The sequence below is a fragment of the Molothrus aeneus genome, chromosome 4 (genome assembly GCF_037042795.1).
Source record: "Molothrus aeneus isolate 106 chromosome 4, BPBGC_Maene_1.0, whole genome shotgun sequence".
NCBI lineage: Eukaryota > Metazoa > Chordata > Aves > Passeriformes > Icteridae > Molothrus > Molothrus aeneus.
Genome location: NC_089649.1, coordinates 40,295,335 through 40,319,154, shown reverse-complemented (window position 1 = coordinate 40,319,154; position 23,820 = coordinate 40,295,335). Strand labels below are relative to the sequence as shown.

The 23,820-nt window shown below is 37.2% G+C and overlaps 1 protein-coding gene across 1 annotated transcript in view; it reads right to left on the bottom strand.

The window, feature by feature from the left end:
• TENM3 (teneurin transmembrane protein 3) overlaps nucleotides 1-23,820 on the bottom strand; it is a 1,295,372-nt gene that overhangs the window by 297,974 nt on the left and 973,578 nt on the right. The window contains exons 12-13 of the mRNA XM_066548306.1: nucleotides 15,376-15,678; nucleotides 568-846 (exon numbers count right to left, since the gene is read on the bottom strand). Of these exons, the coding sequence (XP_066404403.1) occupies nucleotides 568-846; nucleotides 15,376-15,607 (511 nt within the window). The 5' untranslated portion in view covers nucleotides 15,608-15,678. The remainder of the gene's footprint in view (nucleotides 1-567; nucleotides 847-15,375; nucleotides 15,679-23,820) is intronic.

The window sequence follows — 23,820 nt, the reverse complement described above, 5'->3', positions numbered from 1 at the left end:
TTTAATTGCACAGTAATCCAGTCCCCCAGGCACATCAAAGGCCACATGTCCCTCTTCACTACAATTCCAATTGCTCTCATCAGCTAAGAAGTTTAAAGCACAATCAAATTTCTTTTTCAATCACACGAGCCCTGTTAATAAGCTATTCTTTGAGTTCACTCATCCATTCTAAGATTCTGCAACTTCTCCAAGATGTCTTGAAGAACAGTTTACAATGAAACTTTTGAATGCAAGCTAGCCTTGGGAAGAACTTTATCACCACTTAGCTCTTCCCAAGAGGGTAACAGGTGACATGGCCTGAGATAATACAGAATAATCTTTTCTTGTGATTAAACTCTTTCAAAATTACAGCTAAAGCATCATACCCAAAGGTTGTGTTAGTTAGGACTGATACTGAATATTGACTTTTATGGGAAGAGGAGAGAAAAGAAAAACAGAGAAGGTAAAAAAAAAAAAGAGAAGGCAAATAACTCAAGGCCATTCCTTTAATGATTTAAAATTACTGAGTGTCAGCCAAAACAGCAAATAAACATTCATTTATATAGGGGCATATGCACAAGAACTTACCATTTTCACTGTCGGACTTGTTCTCGTGTTCGGTATCAGTCAGAGTGAGGGCTGAGTTGGAACGGCTCGACAGACAGGAACTGCGCCCTGATTTGACCCCCCTGCCCCAAAGTCTCATGGCATGCTCTGGAGACATCACTCCTTCATTTTCAGTATCAGCATCTGACCCTGCACTGATAGAGTAACCTCTGTGGGGGAGCCCCATTTCCGCACAAAATGCCAGTCCTCGACGAGCTGCTGGTTCACAAACTCCTAACTGCCTTAGGGTAAAATTCTGTCCTGATTAGGGGAAAAAAAGATAACAAAAGATGAGAAATTTTTAATTATTTTATTGTAAAGAATTTTAAAGTAAAAAAAACACTCTTCATGTGTATAACTGTCTTAGATATCACATAAGGTGTTTTGTCAAAACTCCACCTGTATTACAATCACGTGGATTCTTTTGTCTCCAGCTCTTCTCAGCAGTATTTTGTCAACTGCTCAAATGCATCAAAAGTGATCCTGGCTAGCAAATAAACAAAACAGAACCTCCTAACTAAGAAAAGCCAATTCAGTACATGAAAGGATTTTAAAAAAATTATAAACTTTTCCTTTTTTCAAAGAAAAAATATTTTTCCAAGCATAAAAGCACTTAACAAGGTATTTGTCAGAATTTTTACTTGGTTAGTTTTGGGGAGAGTGTTTTGTTTGTCCTTGTTAGAGGCCAAAGCAAGAGGCTATTTTCCCCATAGAAACATCATCTAATGTGGTAATGGGAAAGCTAAACAGGAACGAAATTCACCTGGTTTTTATTTGATTTCTCTGCCCCACTTTAATACACAATTACAAACAGAAATACAACCACCTGTTACCTGCAAGTATTACAGTAAAATTGTTATTTTTCATGTCACTATATTTTGAGAAGCATTTTACACTTTTACTGCTGAAGCAGACTCTGTGCATTTTAACAGACTTTTAGCCTGTTTTGGGGCAGAGCAGGAGACATAAGTGAATCCCAATGATTGTATTAATAAATTAGGTGCAATAAACTTGTGACACTTCAATAACTTGGAGTGTCTAAATTATGCGACACTCAAAAATGACTGCCTTTTTAATGGCTGTGTCTTCGTCCCACTTTTATGTCTGTAGATTTAAGACATTTTATGATATATAGACACTTGGCAAGCTCCTTTGCATACCTATATCTATAATACCTTTCCACCCTAGCCCACAATAATTTCGCAGCTCTGAGAATAAATTAGGACACACATTCAATTTTTGAATCTGACAGGCATCTTAATTTCTCTGTAATTAGTCATTTACATAAAAACACACTAGCAAGATAATTAAAGCTTATAATATGTCAAGAACAGAATTCTACACATGAGAAAGAAATAGAATTGCAAAAGTATGAATACAGAAGTGCAAATAATTCCTGAAATATTAACAGCTAATGCACTGGTCATTGACTTTTTTTAAAGTGATCTGGTTAATTATTTTATTCCTGCAGTCACCTGAAGCTCTTGCCGCAAGTTTCTTCGCAGTCAGAACCATACATGAATTCTGACAATGACTTTCATAAATTATGAAAATCAATGACTACAATTAGGTACAGATCAAACTACTTATTATGCAGCTGTGAATAGACATTTGAATGAAAATAAAGCTGGGGAGGTAAATATAAAGGAGCAAGCATATTTATGACTCTGTCTGAACACTGTCAAGGGTATAAGAAAGGGGATTATCATGCACACTGATAGTATCTTGTAACTTTTTAAAGCTGTCATGCCATGTGACTTCCTGGGTTTTATTGAGAGCTGAAACTAATCAGCAAAGGAAACAGGCCAAACAAACCGCCCAGTGGTAATAGGGTCAGAGCTGAAAGTAGTAAAATGTCTAAAATGCTCATTATTTTGCATTTCTGTGGATATATGCTAAGGGTGACACTTTAGAACACTGGTTTATTGGTACATTAGTAGGTGAATCTACTTTTTCAAGCAGTTGCCTAAAATCAGATACAAATACAGAAGAAGCCTCTGTGCACATGTGTATGTGGTGTCTCTACACACACATGGGGTAGATAAGGAGTAAACACAGTTGCACATGCAGCACCTTATTTATTCTAAAAAGAGCATTTTGAGGAGCAAAATGGAAAGGCAAGAGGCATTCTGACCAAAGACAAGGTTACTGGAGTCAGTAACAAAACTGCTGCCGACTTCAATGGGACAAGGTGTTAGAGCTGTGGTCCCCAGAGGCTCATGGTGCTGAGGTGAAGGCAAGGAAGGATGCAGACAGACACAGCCGCTGCCCCCTGAGCCACAGGCAGGGCAGCTGCAGCAGCAGGAGAGCATCACACCCTGCAGCTCCCCCAGCAGCCTGCTGCACACAGCCCCTGCTCCCCCCACTGCAAAAAGACTTTTTACACACACACTTCTTTCCTTGTCATAAGCACCCAAGTGAAACCACATGAGGCATTCCAGAACATCTTCAGGAGCTTCACAGGAGACTTGGTCTCAAGCATAACATACCACCTACCATCTAGTCATGGATTTTTAACTTGAAGTTTACAATGTCCTATCTCTATGTAAAATCTTTTCCCCTCTCTTGTGAATGGTAAAAAACCTCACAAAATGACATTGCACAGCCAAAACAGAAAAGGGGGAAGATTTGAATACTGTCCCCTCATCCCATTCAATATATTAGAGCTTTTCACTACACTCAGAAGTTTTACAACATAGCCCAGAAATGTTGTAACAGCTTTAGAATCATCAGGCTACATAATCTTCTGACCTAAAGCCTTCCTAAGAGCTTCACTAAGAGGATTGTAGTCCATGTAAGTTGCCTACACAAATGAAAAAACAAACCAAAACAGACCCCAAACAACCCATGAAGCCCAAACTGAGAAGCTGACATGGAAAAATGAAATGTTTATTTCTGTAGAAATTCAAAAATTCAAATCCCAAAGGAAATCATACACATGTAATAGAAAAATTTTATATTGTCTTAAGGTTTCTGAACAATGAAAACAGGAAATCTTCCAGGATCCAGGGGAAGCTGAATACAGCTGGGATGCAGACCTAGTGGGTAGCAGACTAGCTGGGAGCTTTTACCTGATAATGGACAACACTATGAAATCAAATTAAAAGCTGAAAAAGAGGTTGTATGAGCTCAGTGAGAAAAAAGAGCATGAATTGAGGATGTTCTTCTTGTGTTCAGAGTTTCTCACTCATCTTTCCAGAATGATTTCCATGTGAGGGATTTACACAATGGTTTCTTACACTTTAACATTTGCAATTTCTCCCACTGACAGTAAGTGCCTCAAGAGTTCATAATGACTTAAAAACAGCTTGGCCATTGTAATGAACCAATTCCTGAGAAAAAAACGGAGGTACAGAATTAACAGGTACCGTAATGCTTTATGCGGTTTTTTTCCCTTTCCTTTAAAAAATGTATGAAGTGAAAATTAGAAACAAAATTAGACACAACATTTCAAGGAGACTTGTTCTGGAGACACTTTGAGTGTTTTAGACTATTTGGGATATGTCATGAAGTTAAGTTTTAAAAACTGACAGTAATGCTGTTTTACTACCACTCAACTATTAGATGTTGCATTTCTCCTGGCTAGGAATATCAATTTATGGGTATTGTAAGGATTGCTGACATCCTCCGTTTGTGCCGACAAGAGCAAAACTAATTAATTAATAACTCTAAAATAACTTCCTAAAGCTTGTGCAGCAACATGCCTACCTGTTATGTTGCAACTTTCTGTGTAAGCAGTGATCCATGTAGGATTGGTGCATCTCCTTTACTCCATCACTTACACAAAAAAGGATTCCAACATACTTTCAATACATATAAGTCTATATATAGAATTATTATTCTTAAAAGATAATGTGCTTATATATATTTCTCTGCCAGAATCACATGTTACATCATCTAGAAATGTGCTTTTTTTTTAGTTTAATCAAATACTGCTATAAGAATTTTTAACATATGCAGAAATGGTGTAGTTCTTTATAAAGCTGTAAGTTACAAGCTGGAATTAAATGGAAACTTGCTGCACTTGTGCTACATTTGTTTCCCCATCCTATTTTGGGGAAGTCCTTCAAAGACCTCCATAATAACTTAAGTTTCAATTTGGAAATGTTATCTGTGGAAATGGGTTTTTGAAGAGGACTACTAAACAAAAGAAAAGGTCCCATGGTTCTTCAGTTGTCAGTGTCTGCTTTAAGTTGGATCTATACTAAATATAAACACAGAGATATTATCTTAAAAACCATGAAAAGGAGAAAGAATCCTTTCTTTCAGAAGGAATGAATAAAAGTTGCCAAAAGAAAATTTGTCAGCATCTCCAGCCATCAGCACTGTCCTTACTAATTCATTAACCACTGATAAATTGACAAGTCAGGTTTTAGCAACAACAGACCATAGGAAAAAAAACTGAAAAGCCTCCAAAGCACCTGCCTAGTTAGCATAAAAATACACCCAACTCCCCTCGCTTTTAAACAGAGGAATTATAGTGTGAGTGTCTTTGCTGACTTTGGTTTTGTCCTATCAGTTTGGACACTACCAAAAAGTCAGAGGTCCCAAACATATCCATGTTCATACTTTAAATTCTGTTCAGTTTGACTCTTGATAATCTATCACACCATATCTGCCTCTCTGCATCATTCGTTACTTGTCAGTCCCCTTTCTAATCGATCCCTCCTTTGTATTTCACCTTTTCCTACCTGCCTAGAACACATTTGAGGCATTCAAAAATCAAGCACATTTTCCCAATAATCGCTATGTGAAAATGCATGACAAAAATACTTGTACCAAACATGGTAAAATTGTGAAACATCTAAAGCTGTACACAAGCAAAACAATGCTTTAGATCTCCCTTACATTTCCTTGACTTGCTACCTCATCCTAATTTTTCTTTTAAATTAAAAGTAGTTTCATTTCTTTAGAAAGCAAATGAGGAAAAAGATCTTTCTCTAGTTTTTCTTTTCTGTCTGTAGATTATTGCATACAAACACATCCTAAATAATAGAACATTTATATATAAGCTTATTGTATAAGCAGCACTGGTATCAAAGTGTTCCTGCAAGGACCATCCTGTTTTCTGCTACTCTGATATGGGAATAGTACTTACTTCCTTTTTATTTCATATTTAGACACTATGTAGGGGATACATTTCTCCTATTGAAGCTCTTTATGCAGAGCTCACACTTAGAATAAGGTCACTTGTAAGGAAATGTCTTGAGAGAAAGAATGTGGAAATAAATGTACAGTAGGATAACAAATCTGCTTAAAATGAAAGGATAGAGACTTTTTTTAAAAATAGCAAAACAGATACCTTAGATGCTCTAAAAAACTCTGACAAGGGGTGTACAAACACTGTCTCCAGAAGTCAGAATGTTAGGTGGGTAGAATGCAATTGCACAAAAGAGAGAATGACTAACAGATGTGATACATCCATTCTGTCACACAAACTTCACAATATATTTAGTAAAAGGGAGTTTTCGAAACTGTATGTGCAGAATTCTGTCCACCAGGATGCAAGAAACTGCAGTGAACACTGAACAAGTACTGAGCTTTCCCTTTGCTAACATTATCTTTCTGATTTGCTATAGTATTTTGTTGTTATTACTTCAGCCTTATTTTTGCTTTTGTGCAAATTATCTGTGAAAATTTAAACCATCCTAATCCACTGAATCATATTTTCCTCCTGTTCTTAATTCCCCTGTTTTTCTTTTCACTCATCACAACCATCTTCCTTGTCACCTTCTAATCTCTTTTTCTTGACCTTTCTGCTCTATTCACTTTTCCATCTTAACCCCCTTTTCTTGTCATTATCTGATTTAGAGTGGAGCTGTAAGATTAATATGAAAGACAGTTGCTTCTCTAATATTTCCAGTAAACCACATAATAACAAAGAGCATTGAAATACATTCAATCTCATCAAGTGTGCATATAATTTTCAAATGCTCATTATTCTCAACAAATATTAATCACAGTTCTCACATTCCTTATGGACTTTTAAAAGCATTTGGGGACATAAGTCATGGTGTTGGTGACTTCTGCAAAGGTTAGTGCCAGATACTGTGAATTCTCTGAGCTCTACTTATTGTGTTACTCTTGATAGAAGAGCTTTTTCTCAAACCCCAGGTCAATTCTTGAGAAAAATTTACACATATATTTGCATATTTGCAGGAAATACAGTATTTCAAACTTGAGACATGTTTTTGCTACTACAGAATCACAAGGAAACATTAATTGAAAAGATAGCCTTGGAAAGTTTTTATTTTCAGATGTAGGGAAGAATTCATGTGTATGAAACACAGTCATCCTCTTGTCACTGGTCTACCAAATGAAGGTTCAAACACACAGACTCTCCTGTGCAGTATGGGAAACTCATAATTTTATTCCCTCTTAGGCCTGAAGTGGTGAGGGATCTACAGTCCTAATCCTCAGACTAGAATATAAGAAGCATTTCTTAAACCAGTACAAGGATAAAGGGCTGTTCATCAAGCCCATCTGAAGTTAGCACAGAGTAAGATTAGAGCCAGCTGAAGATAATTTCACAACTGCACAATTCAAAGCTGTGAAGCAAACATGTTCCACTAAATGAACTAATAATTTAAACATTACGGTTCCAAATTTGGGGATTTTATATTAAAATCTGATTTTATGACTATGATTATACAATATACAAACTAAATTAGGAGAATCCAACACAGCTGTTCCAATCATGGGCTGCAAGAGGTGAAAAAATAGGATTTGTGGATTTAGAAAAGAAATACAACTCCATGAGTAGCAAAGAACACAACATCTTGATCACAAGCAGAATGACAGTATAGACAGTTTAGGCATCTCTCTTAATCTTTGAATCCTGGGACCAAAATATCAACATTCAAGCAGCCATTTATTACAAAATAAGAATTACAAAAAGCCTAAATTTGATAGATGTGAAGAAAATATGACCCAAGGGTAAGCAATGTAGAGATGATGGATATCCAGTCTGCAAGGAGCCTACAAAGACAGATCTGACAGGTATGAACTGCCACATTAGGGCCAGTACTGTGCTAATGACATGACATACAGCCTGAAATGGGAAAGGAAGGTGAGCAAGAGGGAGGCAGCATGAAGCATGCATGCAAACTGGAGCTCAGGTTTACTACTATTCCTGCATGCAAGGGGGTGAGAAACTCTACTGTTATTTATGCCTTTCCATGAAGGAAAAGCATATTTGCCACCACAAGTGACCAGATGGACCGGACCCAGAGGGATATGTCTCTCAGGATGGTAGAAAACTCAATTAGTTCTACAGGCTAGGAACTGGTACAAAGTAAAAAGTAAAACCCCAATGTGCCTACTTGAAGCCACCCATACATTTCAGTTTGTGGAACTTCATACAGAAGTATTCCACGTGTATGGGAATTGACTCTTTGATGCATGGAAAGAAAGAAGTGCTCAGACCACTGCTGTAGCTAAATGGAAGCAATAACCCAGAATACTGACCCAAAAGTTTCTGCAGAAATGAAAACCTCTCATTCCCTCTATCTATCTCTCATGCTTTCTGTCACAATGCCCCAAAAGGCTTTCCACTCTGTGAACCCCCATAATAAACGTAGTGTAGCAATGTTTTAATTTAGATGTTCTAGCAAAATGTCCATTATGCTGAAGACATGAAAAGATTTACCACTCAGCAATATTTATGGCACTAAAAAAGAAAAAAAAGGCAGAAAAATAAAGCTTGAAGCAAATGTGCTCCTTTGGCTCTGCCATTTCCTCTTTTGGCTTTAATAAGCTCAGTAACACCGAGTACTGGCTCTCAAGCCTGTAAGTTGACACTTTACAAACTAATTTCAAACAGCATCAAGGAACTTTCTGAGAAATTACCCCCATTTTACATCTCTGCTTCACTTTATGCATTTATTTGCCGTCTGATGGAATAAGCAATCACTCACAGCTTGGCCTCCAGCCCTGACTCTCAGCCCTAAGCACTAAATCAACAGGGAGGAGAGACAGGACTCTTCAGCTTCTTTCATTCCTCTCCTCATCCCATCTCTAACTGCACACTGCTCTAGCTTTATCCTCTCTGTAGATGTTAACATATTGAAGTCATCTTTTATAGCCATGCATGGGATCCATTCATCTCCCCAGTCCACTGTTTAGTTTTTATTTTGAACAGAAGCAGCACATACATCTCCGTATATGAGCTATGGAAAGATATAAAGGCACTTACAGACTCTCTACATTATCTTCCTTTCCATGAGGCTGAAAATCCTTGTGAAGGCCTTGGTCACCTTACAAATAATCATTATGATCAAGAACTTAATTCTGCTATTTTGCAACTGGACTAGTTGAAGACAAGGTTTCTGCTCTATGGATTGCAGCATCTGTGTATAACTACCTGAACAAGCACTGTGCTGCCAGTAACCAAGGCTGATTTCTCCCAGGAGAATTACAATTACCCTTTGTCTCTAGGTCTGTAGCTCATCTACAGGCCATGACCCACAAGGGGCCAATTTCACCTCAATGAATACCTTAGAGCATGTGTGAGTATCACTGAGCGTGAACTAAATATACTCCTAATCAAATAAAAGTGAAATGTTTTTCTTCATACCACTTTGCAGCTAATAGAATAACTTTAAAAGTCAACATATCCTTATCACCTGGAACCTGAAAACCAATTAACTTCTTATTGTTGCTTTAAGAAGTTACTAGTATAACAATGAGAGATTATAATACTACTTAGCACTTACAGTGCTTTTCATCTTCAAAGCATTTTGCAAACATAGACTAATTAATCTTCCCAAAATGCCTGTGAGGTAGGTAGGTATTATCATTCCTGTATTACACAAGGTAAAAAAGAAAAAAACCACCTCTGGCAGAAGGTTATGTGCTTAGCTCAAGGCCACAAATTTATCCAGAACATACTGACACCGTATGCTGCTTACAGAAGTTACCCACTGAATCAGGCAGACACTGCAGGGGGCCATGTTTCAGCATAACAAAAAAGGATCTGTCATGATGCCAATCAGGACACATCTTGCACTGCAGCCAGGAAGCATAAAACACTAAGTCTAATATCTGCCTTGGATTTTGAGAGACAGCGCTTGTCGTGTCACTGAATGGTAATTAATTTGCTCATTGGGAGATCACAAAGTCACTAATATATTATTTCATGCCTTCATATAAATACCTTGCAAAGCAAGCTGATGCAGTTCTACTGAGAAGCACTTGCCTACCCAATAGGCAAAATTTGCTCATCAATAAAGCCCAGGTAGTGGAAAGCCAAAATGTTCTTAGGTCTCTATCCTTCCACTGCTTCAGACGGGTAAAAGTACTCAGGCCTTAGGTTTAAAAACATGACCATTTAAATCCTTTCATCCTACAGCTGACATTTACAGTGACTAAAAAGATTAAACATTGTACTATCCAAATAACTCATTTTGGGCAGCTAGTATTTAAAGCAATAGATTTTGGAGTCATTTTAGGATAGCAGTTGCAATTAAGATAGCAGTTTCTAAGGTCTTAAAAATGTATCCTTGACAGTATTTAATAACTTATGTAATTAAATAAAATTGTCAAAGCATGTATATCACTGCTTCAGGTCCCTCTTTTCCTGAATGGTGATATTTTTCTAGCACCTAAATCTAATTTTCATGGAATAGCAACTGAACAATAGCTGTGATATAGCCACACACATGAGCCAGACTGCTCATGGCTCTACTTTTTAGCACCCAGGAATGAGCTGCCCAGCATACTATGAAGGAAAAGAAATCTTTTTCTTTACTGATTTGATACTTTCTTTACTGATTTGCCCTCTCTTCTAGCAGCTTCAAGAAGGTATTTAGGGCATTTAATCTAATTTAGGCACTTAAGTATTCCAGAATAGTAAAGATATAAAACTGTGCATAGGAATGGTTTCTCCAGCAAAACTGAAAGGGATAGAATGCAATTAAATTGATCTTGAGACTTGGCTAACAGTGAACTGTTCTAATTGATAAACACAATGAAGTCATTCTCACTGCCATCTAAGACCAAATAACTTTACCTGCAGTCTAAATCATATTTGACTCAAACTTCCAAAAAGTAAAAATTTAACAAAACCTGCACTACCTCCTTAGGTCTTCTAATAGAAAAAGGTGTCCTACAACTCAGTTTTCCAATTTACACAGTTTGCAAACAGTGCTGTGAGGATTTTGTAAGAAAAGATGAACATGCACAAACCTGCACTGAATAATGCCACCCGTGTTTGTGGGTCAGCTTCTGTTCCTGTGCAAAATGTCACTGACATGATACATGGATCCCTCTGTAGGACCACTACACTGTTCTGCAATTACAAAAGTCTTTGAAAGGGAACAATGACTACTTGAGAGGTATTTAATAGCCCCCTCTTCCCTTTAACAGGTATCCAATGGTAAATAAAACACAGTTTTTGCATGCCTGAATTTTATTACTAAATTGATACAAAGTTTTTCAGTTATTGTGAGTCCAGGTTTGATTCATGATCTTTTTCAATTATATTAATATTACTAAAGTATTACTTCATTTTTTTTTCCAAATGCAATTTTAAAAATACTGCTTACATTCTGTATTTCCACCATCCTGCCCACCCACACTGTAGTCATGCCACACTTTCAGCTATTTTTCCATAGCAGTCTCCTATGTACTATCACTTTATATCACTTCATACAGGAAGTAGTATAAAATTTCTAAACAAAGCAACTTTTCTCTGTACAACAGAGAAATTCAACTTCATACTGTCAGCTTTAATCTTGAATTGAGTAAGAGACATGGGCATAATGCAATACACAATCGTAGAATCAGTCATAGAATGGTTTGGCTTGGAAGGGACCTTAAAAATCATCTGGTTTCAACCCCTCACCAATGGCTCCAGTCTAACTACAAGCATTTAGGCTACTGAATTCAATTAAAGAAGTACATTTAAGTCAAGTAGAGAAGCACATTTAAATCAGGCTGCTCTGTATAGCTGGATACTTTGAAGTATATGAAAACAGGTGTCATCTTCTTCTCTAACACATAAGCAGAAGACTACCGTATCACACCTTTAAAGTAAAGTCTTTCATGGAGCTTCAGCCATTGTCAAGCATGAGATTAGGTATCTTCTCAAAGTAATACAAAATTGAGTGTCTTTCTTGAAACTAACTAAAAAGGCTCATGGCCTTCACTTATACGGCTCTGCTGTGAGGTTTATAAACAAAGAGAAAATAAATAACTAATTTAAAAGTCTCAAAAATAGTAGGCTAAATAGTCCTCATCTAAAATTTTTAAAACAAAACCAGTTTTGCAACAGGTGAAGGGGCTGAAGAAAAAGAAGAGACTGCACTAGGTCTTATCTCTCATGGATGTTAACTGAAAGCATATTGCCTAGATGTAGTTCCAATTGCCTAAAACAGCTTACTTGCTCTTCTAGTTCTGTCAGTTGCTTTTCAAAAGTAACAAAATAGTCCCCAGTTATATAATATTTTCATGTTGAAATACTTTACAATATGTTTTAGATGCGGAGAATCATAATGACATAATCATTTGAGAATCATAATGACAATCATATTTATTTTTGGGCTCATATTTCTATTTATGTAATTAATCTAAAGCAACAGAAATTCAACTCACGAGGAAAAATATCATTAGACTGGAAGAGACAATTGGAGAATCTCCTCTCCACAAGAAAAGATCTCATGGAATAAAGATACCATAAATAAAGCACACCTATCTCCAATAGCAGTATCCCTTTCTGAATTCCTACCACTGGATTTTGGGAAAGAGGAAGAACAAAACACATGTATTGAAACAACTCAGGGAGAAGAGACAGCAAAGTTCTGATTGCCTAGCAGAAAGCTTTCCAGGGCTTTACCCTAAATATTAGGCATAAAAAAACCATACTGACACTTTAAATGTGAGTCAACAGTGCCCTGACAGCCAGGAGGGCCAGCCCTGTCCTTCACCAGGCCCAGCATGGTCAGCCAGGCAAGGGAAGGATTGTCCTGCACTGCTCTGGGCTGGGGCAGCCTCACCTCCAGGGCTGGGAGCAGTTTGGGTGCCAAAATGTCAGAAAGATGTGAAATGTTGGACAGCATCCAGAGGAGAGCAGTGAGGATGTTGGAGGGCCTTGAGGGGAAGCCGTGTGAGGAGCAGCTGAGGGCGCTTGGTCTGTTCAGTCTGGAGAAGGGGAGACTGAGGGGAGACCTCAGCGCACGCCACAGTTTCCTTGTGAGGGGAAGAGGGGCAGGCACTGATCTCTTTCTTCTCTGTGGTGACCAGAGACAGGACACAAGGGAATGGCCTGAAGCTGTGCCAGGAGTGGTTTAAGCTGGGTATGAGGGAAAGGTTTGTCACCCACAGGGTGTTTGGGCACTGGAACAGGCTCCCCAGGGAAGTGGTCACAGCACCAAACCTGACAGAGCTCCAGAAATGTTTGGACAAGACTCTCAAGCACACAGTGTGATGCCTGGGGTGTCCTCCACAAGGCCAGGAGTTGAACTCAGTAAATCCTGATAGGTATCTTCCAACTCAGAAGAGTCCATTATTTTATGATTTTAATTCCTCCACATTTGAGAGACTTGAGAATCTTGCATAACTGCCGCGGTAACTTTTCAGCTGACACTGGAAATTTCATATTATTGTTTTACACAATCAGGGCAGAAATGAAACACCGGTCATGATTAATTTTTAAAATTCATTCCTAATTAAAGGTATTTATTAAAGGTTGCCATTTTTATTTACAGAATAATTTCCTTTTGAATTAGGAGGCTGTCAATTACACTGTCAACAAAGCCACAAATCTCATACTATTTCTAGGCAGAGAGGAAAAAAATAACAGGGATGCATCTTTTATATATTATTTATAAACCTTTGAAATGACCTTGAGGACCTTTTGCACAAAATACTCCCAATGCCAGAAGCTGTAAATTCTCAGTCAAAGATGAGGAACACACTACCTGAAAGAAGCCCTTTATTACCTGACCCTATCAAACCTGCAGGTAGTCCCCAAAGGGGCCAAACTGCTCTGCAGTGCAGGAAACCAATAAGCCATACAAAAAGAATTGAAAGGACAATGAGGGAAATTAAATGGGCACAGAAGACAGTGCTGAGACCACTGGAAGGTGAAGAGGGTATTATCCATCCTAGACTGCCATTTTAGGCCTATAGACATGGAATTTATTGCATATTGGGTAAGAATCATTAGCTAAATACTGTGTGCTTTTCTGAAGAAAGTGAAAGGGAATAAAAACGAAGCCCCAGTGCACCATCCTATGTGACATGCGAGAGCACATAACTTCTTCCAGTTTGTTATTGCTATTTAAAAAAGAACAATATTCTAGTCAGGCAATAGTTTATGAATTCATTAAATAAATGGTGCCTGTTCTGAGATAATTTCATACCTAGTACAAGACAGTGTCTACAGTACAGATTTAAAAAACTTCCTCTTGATTTTACCTCATTAAAGTAATGATGTCAAGGTGACTAATGACTTAAAAACTAGAAAACAGTGATAACCTGAATTTTCAACACACCACAGAAAAAAAAAACGGCAGAAAGTAGAGTAGCAGCAAGCCTCAGTTACATGTGCATAAGAGAAATATTTTTATTTTCCTTGCAAACATTAGTAGGCAAAGAAGTCAACACCATCTGCCCAGTTCTAATTTTAATGTAAAGATATTCTAAATTGAACAGAGAAAAAACATCAATGGAAAAAAATGATTTAGATATTCTAAAATTGAAACTAAGGACTGTCTCACCAGGAGTGAGATTTCTAAATCTACTTTTGTTTCCGCATAAAATAGGAGATAGCCTTAAACAGAAAACTGAGTCATAGGTTCACACAGCTCTTATCCTTTTAGATAGCTGGGCTGAAGTACTCTACACATTTCATAACTTTTTTTTCCTCTTTACATTAAGTAGCTTAGTTGTGTAAATGTAGAAGCATCAATTTCAGACACTACAGTTTTGAATGCAAAAGTTCAGCATAAGTGCTGAACCCTAATTGGAGCCGAGTTTAATCACACAGAATCCCTGGGATCGAAAGGGACCTCTTGGGATCATCTTGTTCAAATCCTGTGCTCAAACACAGTCAGCTACAGTAAGGTGCAAGAGAACCATATTCAGTCAAGTTTTGAGCATCCTGATGGATATTTAGACTTCTCATGTCACTCCAGTCCTGAACTGAAAAACTCAACAGTGAGCTTTAGCAACCTATTACCATCTGGTTATATATCAGAGATAACCACTAAAAAAACCATCCAACACACCCAAATGCACAAATTGTGAACTAATTTACCTCTACTACTCACTGAGCAGTGCTCTTTTACTGCCCTTGTAAGCTAAAAGTAAAAGCACTGAGCTAATGAATTATTTTTATGCTCATCCAGACATACTATGTTTCCCCAAATCTTGGAATAGTCTTCTTGGAACACTTCTATTTATTTTTTCTATTAATTTTTAAACTATTTGCATTTTTAGATATACTGGAATGGCAAACTTTTGGGCAACTTATTAATGAGTCAAATAACTGGGGGTTGATTTTTAAATTGTAAGGCCTGAATGCTTCACACTTGACTCTGCAATATAGTCACTGACCCACTGCCCAACACAGGCCATTTCCTTCCTGTGCATCATCTATTATTTATTCCAAAGATGGTACACAATGCTTCTCCATCTTTGTAAAAGATTTAGGGAGCTACGAGGGAAGTGTACTACATGTGTGGAGTATTACCAAAACTGATGGAACTGGTGAAATAACATTCTCTTCCTGCAGCAAGAATGCCTTGGAACTAATGAATGATACACTCTGAATTCAAACATCTTGCCTACCTTGTCTGGTATACTCATCTGCTTCTCTGTGGACCAAATCTTTTACCCGGTTTCCATAGAGCAACCTAGAGGAATCATGATCAAAAGCTTTCAAGGTTTCACTGGAGCTGTAAGACTTCTGAGTAGGCACTCTGCACTCCTCATTTTCTGCAGAAGAGTTTGTATAGCGCCGCTCCTTGTCGCGTCTGCTCTTTGTCAGGGAGCAATAAGGCCTACGTTCCTTCACATCCATACTTCATTCCTTCTCTGCGCACATCAGTCCAGCTTATTGGCAAGTCTTCTCTACATTCAGCTTACATTCACCTATAATAAAATTAGAAAGACAACCACTGATGTGTTACAATGATCTCTAATGGCTGTAATTGATCCCTAACTGTCTGGAACAGAAAGAAAGAAAGAAAGATCTGCTCAGCAGTGGGTCAGAAGCACTTCTGTAAGACTTGCCAGAGCTCCATGCACGAGCTACCCCGATCTAAAACATTAGCAAAAAACTTCTTGTGAAAAACATCAACACATTATTACTCATTTCTATATAACAGGTTAAAAGATCAAAAGCAGAGAGTGATTGGAGCAGAGAACCAACTGGAAAAATAATAGTTTTTCAGCTTTAGAAATGTGTTAGTTGTCTAAGGTCTATCTGCAGGTAAGCTTTTTTTTTCTTTGTCTGAGAAGCCTGCATGCTTAAATGGCAAATCTGGTTTTCTTCTGCTTGTGGGAAACTTGTGGTATTAATGTTTGGGGTTTTATACTTTTTTGCAGACTTTTAGACTTCTATAATTTCTACTGCAATTGCTATTCCGAGAAAATTATTCTCAGAGAACATGTACACATAATTTCACAGCAAGCTACAAAAATAACACAGGTGATATACAGGAAGGTTTATCCAAGCCAGTGTATTCTATGCAAGCTGTGCTAGAAGGCAAGAAAATATTTGATTTGCAAATGACAGTCAGAAATAGTTTTTTTCCCCCTCAAGTTTTCAAGTAATATTACAGTAAGGATCATATTTCTATTAGTATTTATTTTGCTTTAATATTTAATTCATGTGTTTTCAAAACAAAACTTCTCAGTTTTCAAAACAAGACATCTCAGTTTAATTTCTTGGGTCCTGCAACCTCAACCAAAATATCTACATTTCTGACAGAAAGAAAGACTGGAAATTCTGCTTTTGTTTTATTAAGAGAAGTGCTAAAATAAAGTTAAGAATATAATTTTTATCTTTAAGCAGCTGAGAAAGCCTATGTATATCACACAGCAACACATATCACAAATCAGCAGCAAACTCCATTTGCACTCTTTTCAGCAAAAATAAGGTTGCTTTACAGCTCTTCACTTATTTAAACACTTAATATCAAACTAATTAGTTGTCACTCCTTAAAATATTTTCAGAGAGCATCAAATTTACTACAAAGCCATAATTCAAGTTTGTGAACAGGAGCCAGTCCTTTATCATTTTGTTTTTCAATTTTCCAAAAAGGTTTTTGCATTTCTTGGCTTATCTGAAGCTCAGTTTAGACTCGAGAATAAAGTTCCAAAGACTTCCATTTAAGGAAACAATCTACTTTTATATTTTCAAATTTAAAGTGGTTAACTGATATTTTTACATGATCAAAAAAAAAAAAAGTTTTACAACACAACAGTTTACTAAATTGATGACAGTTTAGTTGTTTGCATGCCCACACAGCACATCTTTCTAGCTTATATGAAACACTCAGATTTTAAAACATTGTATTTATTAATAAATGGAAGTACTTTCCAGGAAAAATCAGTTTACTAGAAATATTATAAACTCTGTGTTTTATTAATATGAAACTGAGCTGTGATGTTTAAAAATCATTATTAACAAATACACATGGGAATTCCTTTGCAGTGCAAAGCCTATCTCCCCTTTCATCTAAGCATGTCAAGACTTTAAAGGGCCACTAATTCCTAGTGTCTCTAAACTGTACCATGGGAAAACTGACACACTATTCATCATCTTGACTGTTCACATCAAAGAAGAAAAAATTTTTATTTTTATCCAAGTTTCCAAAATCCTTTATAATGTTAAAAAAAAACAAAAAACCCCAAAACAATAACAAAAAAGCACAACAAAAGCCAAACCAACAACCCAAACTCTTATTTGCACAACACATTATTATATAGCAAGTTAAAATTCTCCAAGATTTAATCTATGGTGTAGCATGAAGAAGTACTGATCTGCTTCCTACAGAAGTCAATGAATTCAATAAAATTTCAAAAAGTAGTTCTCTGAGTTATCCATTGCTTTTCCAGGCAAAGGATGAAAAGGTTAAAAAAAATACAAGCTGTTTAACAGCACCACTTTATGGAGACATTCAGCAGTGATTATCCTGCCAGAGTAATGAGGACTACTGGATTATTTGTGAGCATTTTTGAAAAAAAACCAAAACCCACAAACAAAACAAGCAACAAAACAAACAATAAAACAAACCTTTTAGGTTTTAAGAACCTGATCTTTTTGAATCTAGCATTATACAGATCACCTGTTTACTTTCAGTAGCCTTTAACTTTAAAAATTAATAGTATCTCTCATCAAGTCTTAGGAAACAACATCCTCAGGCTTGTGTCTGAATTTATTTCATCAGTGAATTAATACACATATCTAATAGAAGACAGAATAAAAGCTATCTTAAAGAACTGTCTACAAATAAATGTTCTTTACTGTGATCAGACAACAAGCAGAAAGGGAGAGCACAAACATATTTGCAGAACACAGCAACAAATATCAAAATTAATGTTTAAGTAGGGTAAGTCAGCAGTGACAAGCCAAACAAAAGGAGACCTGCAGACAACTTTACTAAATCTTTACTTTAATCATTGATACATTATGAATCACCCCTTCTTCTTCCCTAGAAAATACTTCTCAATGAGAAAAAAATGAGAGAAATATTTTCAATTATTGAGAAAATTATTTAAATAAAAAGCCAAACTGTCACTTACTGCATCTACTCAGCCTCTTTCTCTGAAAGATCACTACTAAAATACTAACAAGATTTCCCATTCACATCTTCACAGATTCAAATGAGCCACTGCTGCACAGATTTGATCATATTTCCTTTTTTTCTTCTCTTCTGTTTCCTACAACATTAAAGCTGCATCTCAGGGTCTTGGCAGGGATAGACAAATGCACAGCAGCTAATTTACAAAATCAGATTAAAATCTTAAACCAAGGAGAATACATTTATTTTGAGATGTATTATGAAACACTTGCTTTCATCTGCAAAGAGTTTTTGCCCATATGTCAATATTTATGGTCTATCAGGTTGCTTCACCCCAACTAAATGAAGTCATTTACACAGAGCAATATTTACAAAGCTATTGAACTACTAACACACTCACAAAAGGATGTCAGTTCAGCTCTGCTATACACTGCTGCATGTGTTACATTGCAATGCTAACCTGAAACAGCCTGCATGGACTGCAGAAAATAAAAAAAATATTTCACTGGTGCATGCCACTACTTCAAGTTTCTGTGCAATACTTTTGAAAGTATAAAAACTGAGGATGCTCATCTGTGTCACTGAGCATTGGGATCTCCCATGACCTCTGCAGTGATCTCTGCAGCGCTGGGGGCTCCTGGCTGAATTCCACAGGAGGGTGTTCACTGATCACCAGGCTGACATGTCAGCTCTCATACAGTCACGCTCAGCCCACTCCTCTATCGGCTCAGCTGATTGCACACTCAGAATCTACTCTCTCAGTCTCACTCCAAATTTTAAAAACAGCTTGATATCATAAAGAGGAGATGCCCATTTTAAAAATAATACCTATATATTTATTTCAACTTATTTTAGAAGGAGAGAAGAAGCAGAGAAGCAGTTCTTGTTGTTATCAGGTCATTGGGATCAAAGAGCTCACTCCCTTATGAGTCAGGCTACATTGTAGACCTCTGCCCTCATTAACACTTTTAGCACAATATTTAATTACCAAGTCTGATAAGTTATGAGCAATTAATAATTAAAACAAATAAACAATCAAAATCCCTTATTTTACTCTAAGTGTTGTAGAGACACCAAGTGCAAACACTAAAACTGAGCACAAGGCATGTTCACACATGAGTGTCTAAGCTACCACAGGAGCTTCAATGACTGATGTCTCACACAGACAAAGCTGACTACTAGTGTAGTTTACACTGCATTTAAAATTTACCAGGACAGCCTTTCATCAGTTTCTCTTAGTCATCTACAGCAACATGAAATAAAGTTGACGTAGTGAAAATAAAAAAAAAAAAAAAAAAAACCACCCAAAAAAAAAAACCAACCAAAAAACAACCAAAAACCAAATCACAGTTACTTAGCTTTTTTCAATAAAACCCCCTTGGTACTAAGTTCTACACTGCAACACAGAAAAGCAATATTTAAATTGGTAAGATGCAAAAAGGCATTAAGGTCATGCTACAGAGTTATCCAAAACACCCAGGTACAACTTTAGCATGCCTGCAGGCATTTAAAATGTTTCAGAAAATGACTGCATTTCATTCAACACCTTGAACTCTGAGCTCCTCAAAGGGTTGTTGCAGTTTGGCAGCAGAATGGCAATCGTGCCCAAGGTACACAGTGCTCCCTTCCCATCTCTCACTTGGAGAAACTTCTCCCAGCATTAAACATGATTCAATGAACATCAATGTACCTAAGAAGTCTAAATATGCCTCAGTATTTTATGTCCTTTGATATCTAAGAATCTACAGAAGCATGGAAGTGTAAACAGGTAAGAAATAAAATATCTTTGTTACTGATCTGACAAGATAATTGTACAGAAAAGATTATGTCACTGCTTAGGTTCATTTATGGATCTACTATAGTTCCTTTCAACATCTACATCCATTTTAGACATTTCTAAACATACAAAGCAAAACTGAAATTAATTCTAAGAATAATGAGAGTCAATAATATATACAGAGCAGGAATAGAAAATATTCAAAGAAAGGAAAGATAAAATTTGTACATTTCTCTGTTACAGGAGAATAGTAAGAGAGTTTGAAATACAAGGAAGCACAAACTCTCCTCCTCAGTCTCAAAGAGAAGCAGCAGCAAGGAAAGCAGCATGATTTCCCTTCTTCCCTTCCCGAGGCTAGCAAAACTGAGATAGGGAAGGAGCTTACGTATTACATATCACAAACTTCCCTCCCAACATCTCAATCTAAAAACTTAGACATTCCAAAGAATCATAGTATTCCCAGCTGCAGAGACCTACATTATTAGTGAATTATTGTGATTTTTGTTATTAATTACCATTATTACAAATGAAGAGTCATTGATCCTTCCACAGTGACTCCTAGGTGAAAGCACAGCCTGAACACTTGCTGAGATGGGGACCAAATCTGCTTTCATGATTCTACATAAACACATGAAGTACAAGAACCCTAAGATTTCTGGGAGAAGAAGCAGGCTTGAGCTTCTGTCTGGAATAAGAGCAGAGGATTTTACAGGCTGCAAGCTAAGACAGTGCCTATTCTCAGCATTGACAACAGTTGCTGAAAATAGCATCTAAGTAGTGCTGTTCAACAGATACATGTCTGCAAGTGCCATTACTTTCATTAAATAATAATTTCCTTTGTACCTGTAATTGTTGACCAGGTGAAACGACTGTAAATACTGCATTAGTTACAAATTGCAGTAGGTATAGGATTTCACAGCCTTTTAACAGCAGAAGAACAAAGCAAGATTCAACTGATACATGTTAACAGGCAGATTAAAAAGCTTAGGTACAATATGCAAAAATTAAGAAAATCTTCTGTCTACAAAAAAAACAACTTCACAATTTGCACAACTAATCACCCATAAAACCTATTACAAACAAATACTAAGAAAAACTCAAAAAGCATAAAAGAGTGATGAAATTTCCACTTCAATGGCTGATAAAGTGAGATATGTCAGAAATCAACTGAGCTGGAAAAATGACACTTTGAAGAGGTGCTTAGGATGATCTGTAGCCATGGTGTGCCATTAGTCAAACTGATGACTCTTAATACATGGACATTTCAGGTCATCATACCTAGAAACTCACTTAATATAAAAAGTCTGTCTTCCAGCATAGAAACTGGAGAGAATGTATCCCAAGTCAGCCTTCCTAAGGGGGAGTGAAAAACAAATGGCCTGTCAGACAGTTCACAAACTACAATTTAAAAGAAGCCTCCTGAAGTCACTAACTAACCCTACATTTTAGAATCAAATTAAAAACAAACAAAAATTCCCAACAAAAAAACCCTAACAAAAACATGCATGCAGAAAAAGAGTAATAAGTAAGACAAGCAAAAATTATTTTGTATTTTTCTGTATCAGTCAGAGGAACAGAACACTCATATCTACCATCACAACAGGATGTAATGTTAATATAAGTTATTTTACACAGTCTATCTAAAAATCTTAACTACATTAGAGACAGAATAAACAACAAATAAATGTACTCTATACTCATTACAGAAGTTTCTTGCAATAAGGGTCAGGAAAATCAACAAGATAAAGAGTTCTGCAGCATCCTGGTTAGTCATAAACATTGATGATTGCATAACAATATTGGTGCCATTACTTAAAATTTAAATCCTTGGGAGTTGAGGGAAAGAGGGAAAGAACACCTCATACTTTCCCTCATATGGGCAGAAAGTGATGGGAGTCAAGGGAGCACATCTCAGGATTGCATTTTCCTGGGAGGCTATCAGGACATACAGCAGCTACAGCTGAGATGGAGCTACAGCTATTTCTGCATGCCAGGAGCCCCTCCACAGCAAGGCTACAAAACTTAAGACAAAACTGAAAATCACCCCAAGCTGGCCACACAGATGCAGCCTGGGGCTGTGCTGGTTATTAAGTCACCAAGCAGAAACCCCAGAGCTTGAAAGGAGGGAGGGCTGAGACACTGCACCAACTGGAACAGACTTTTCAGAGGAACTCAGTCCAGGGTTATACTGACAGCTCCTGCTCCTCCTTTGGAGGAACTGTCATGAACCCTGATCTTGAGGAGAAGCATCTACCTCTAATTCAGGGAATTTCCATAAAAATTGTTTTATCTCAAGGGCTGAAAGAGCTATGTGAGAAAGGGAAAATGAAGACCAAAAGATTCTAATAATACAGTGTGCTCCTTTAGTGAAAAGGAGGGTGAGAACATGTGATGAAAAGACAGAGGGAAAGGAAGTTAAGTGAGCAGAAATGCCGCAGTATAAAGAAAAAATGAATAACAAAACAAGCTCAAGACACAAAGAGGAGAGAGAAGCACTCAGTAGCCCTCATTATGGTACCACTGGGGAAAACAAGTAACACAGCAAACCTAGCAAGAGGAAAGAGTTTAAGAGAAAAAACAAGTGGAGGAAGAGAACAAAGAAAATTTCAGAAGGGAAGAACTTTGTGACTCATTTACTTCAGCACAGAGTATTAAACTCGTAGAATCAGCACTGGGCAATTCATTACTCAGCAGCAACTAAAAAGGCCCAAGTACTCCCCTCTACTCCTTTAAACTTGAAATTCATCCTTTATGCCATCATCTCCATCCCTTCTCATCTTTTACACTCTTTTTCCATCACTGTGTTTTTACTCAAGCTATCTTAATGGTTTCCTAATATATGCAAGCATAATTCCTTCTTGAATCATGTCTCCCAAATCTACTTCTGCACCTGCTCTTCCACAGAGTCCTCTTTTGTTGTGGAACAAATATACAGAAACCTAGAAATTTTGTAAAACTAAAACAAGGGGGACAGAGAATCTGACACAAGAACAACATATAACAAACCATGAACATCAGCAAAGGTGCTGCAGTCCCTGTGTCCCCAAGCAGGGAGCACAGCACAGTCATTTCTGTATTTCTGTTTGGAGAACAAAGCTATCAGTATGTCAGCTTCACCATCTGAAGAGGCTGTCGATCATTCAAGTCCCCCTTCAACAACTCAGAGTTAATTTCAAACAATTTGACAGTAGTGAGGTTTCAAAAACAATACATCTCTCAAGTCACTATACGGGAAATGAAGTATATTACATGTGACATGCAAGAGCTGGGCATACAGTCACAAGGCTGAGCTGAAAATATTACTGTGAAGGTGTCTGGAAATGAAAGGAGAACCTGAGGAAACTGTAACAAGGATGTCATTGCAGACAGATGGGAGAGGGAAGAAAGAAAATAGCTAAGTGTAGGTGCTGAAGCTATTGCTTTAGTTGCATGACATAGGATACACAGGTAGCATCAGCCTTGGTTTCCAAGTAGAGCTTCTCACAGTGAAAACTGAAATTCCACATAAACAGGAGTCATTCACAAGATTTTCCTTTCCCTTATGATCTGACAGGTAACCAGATTTTTCAGTTCCAGTGTCATCATAATGAGGATACTGTTGCAGCCTGGTAACCTGGAGAATTATTTAGTGACTCATCTCTATAAAGAATGACTAGTAAGATTTTTAGGGCATACTGACAACTGTTTTAATGCTCAAGAACTCTGTTT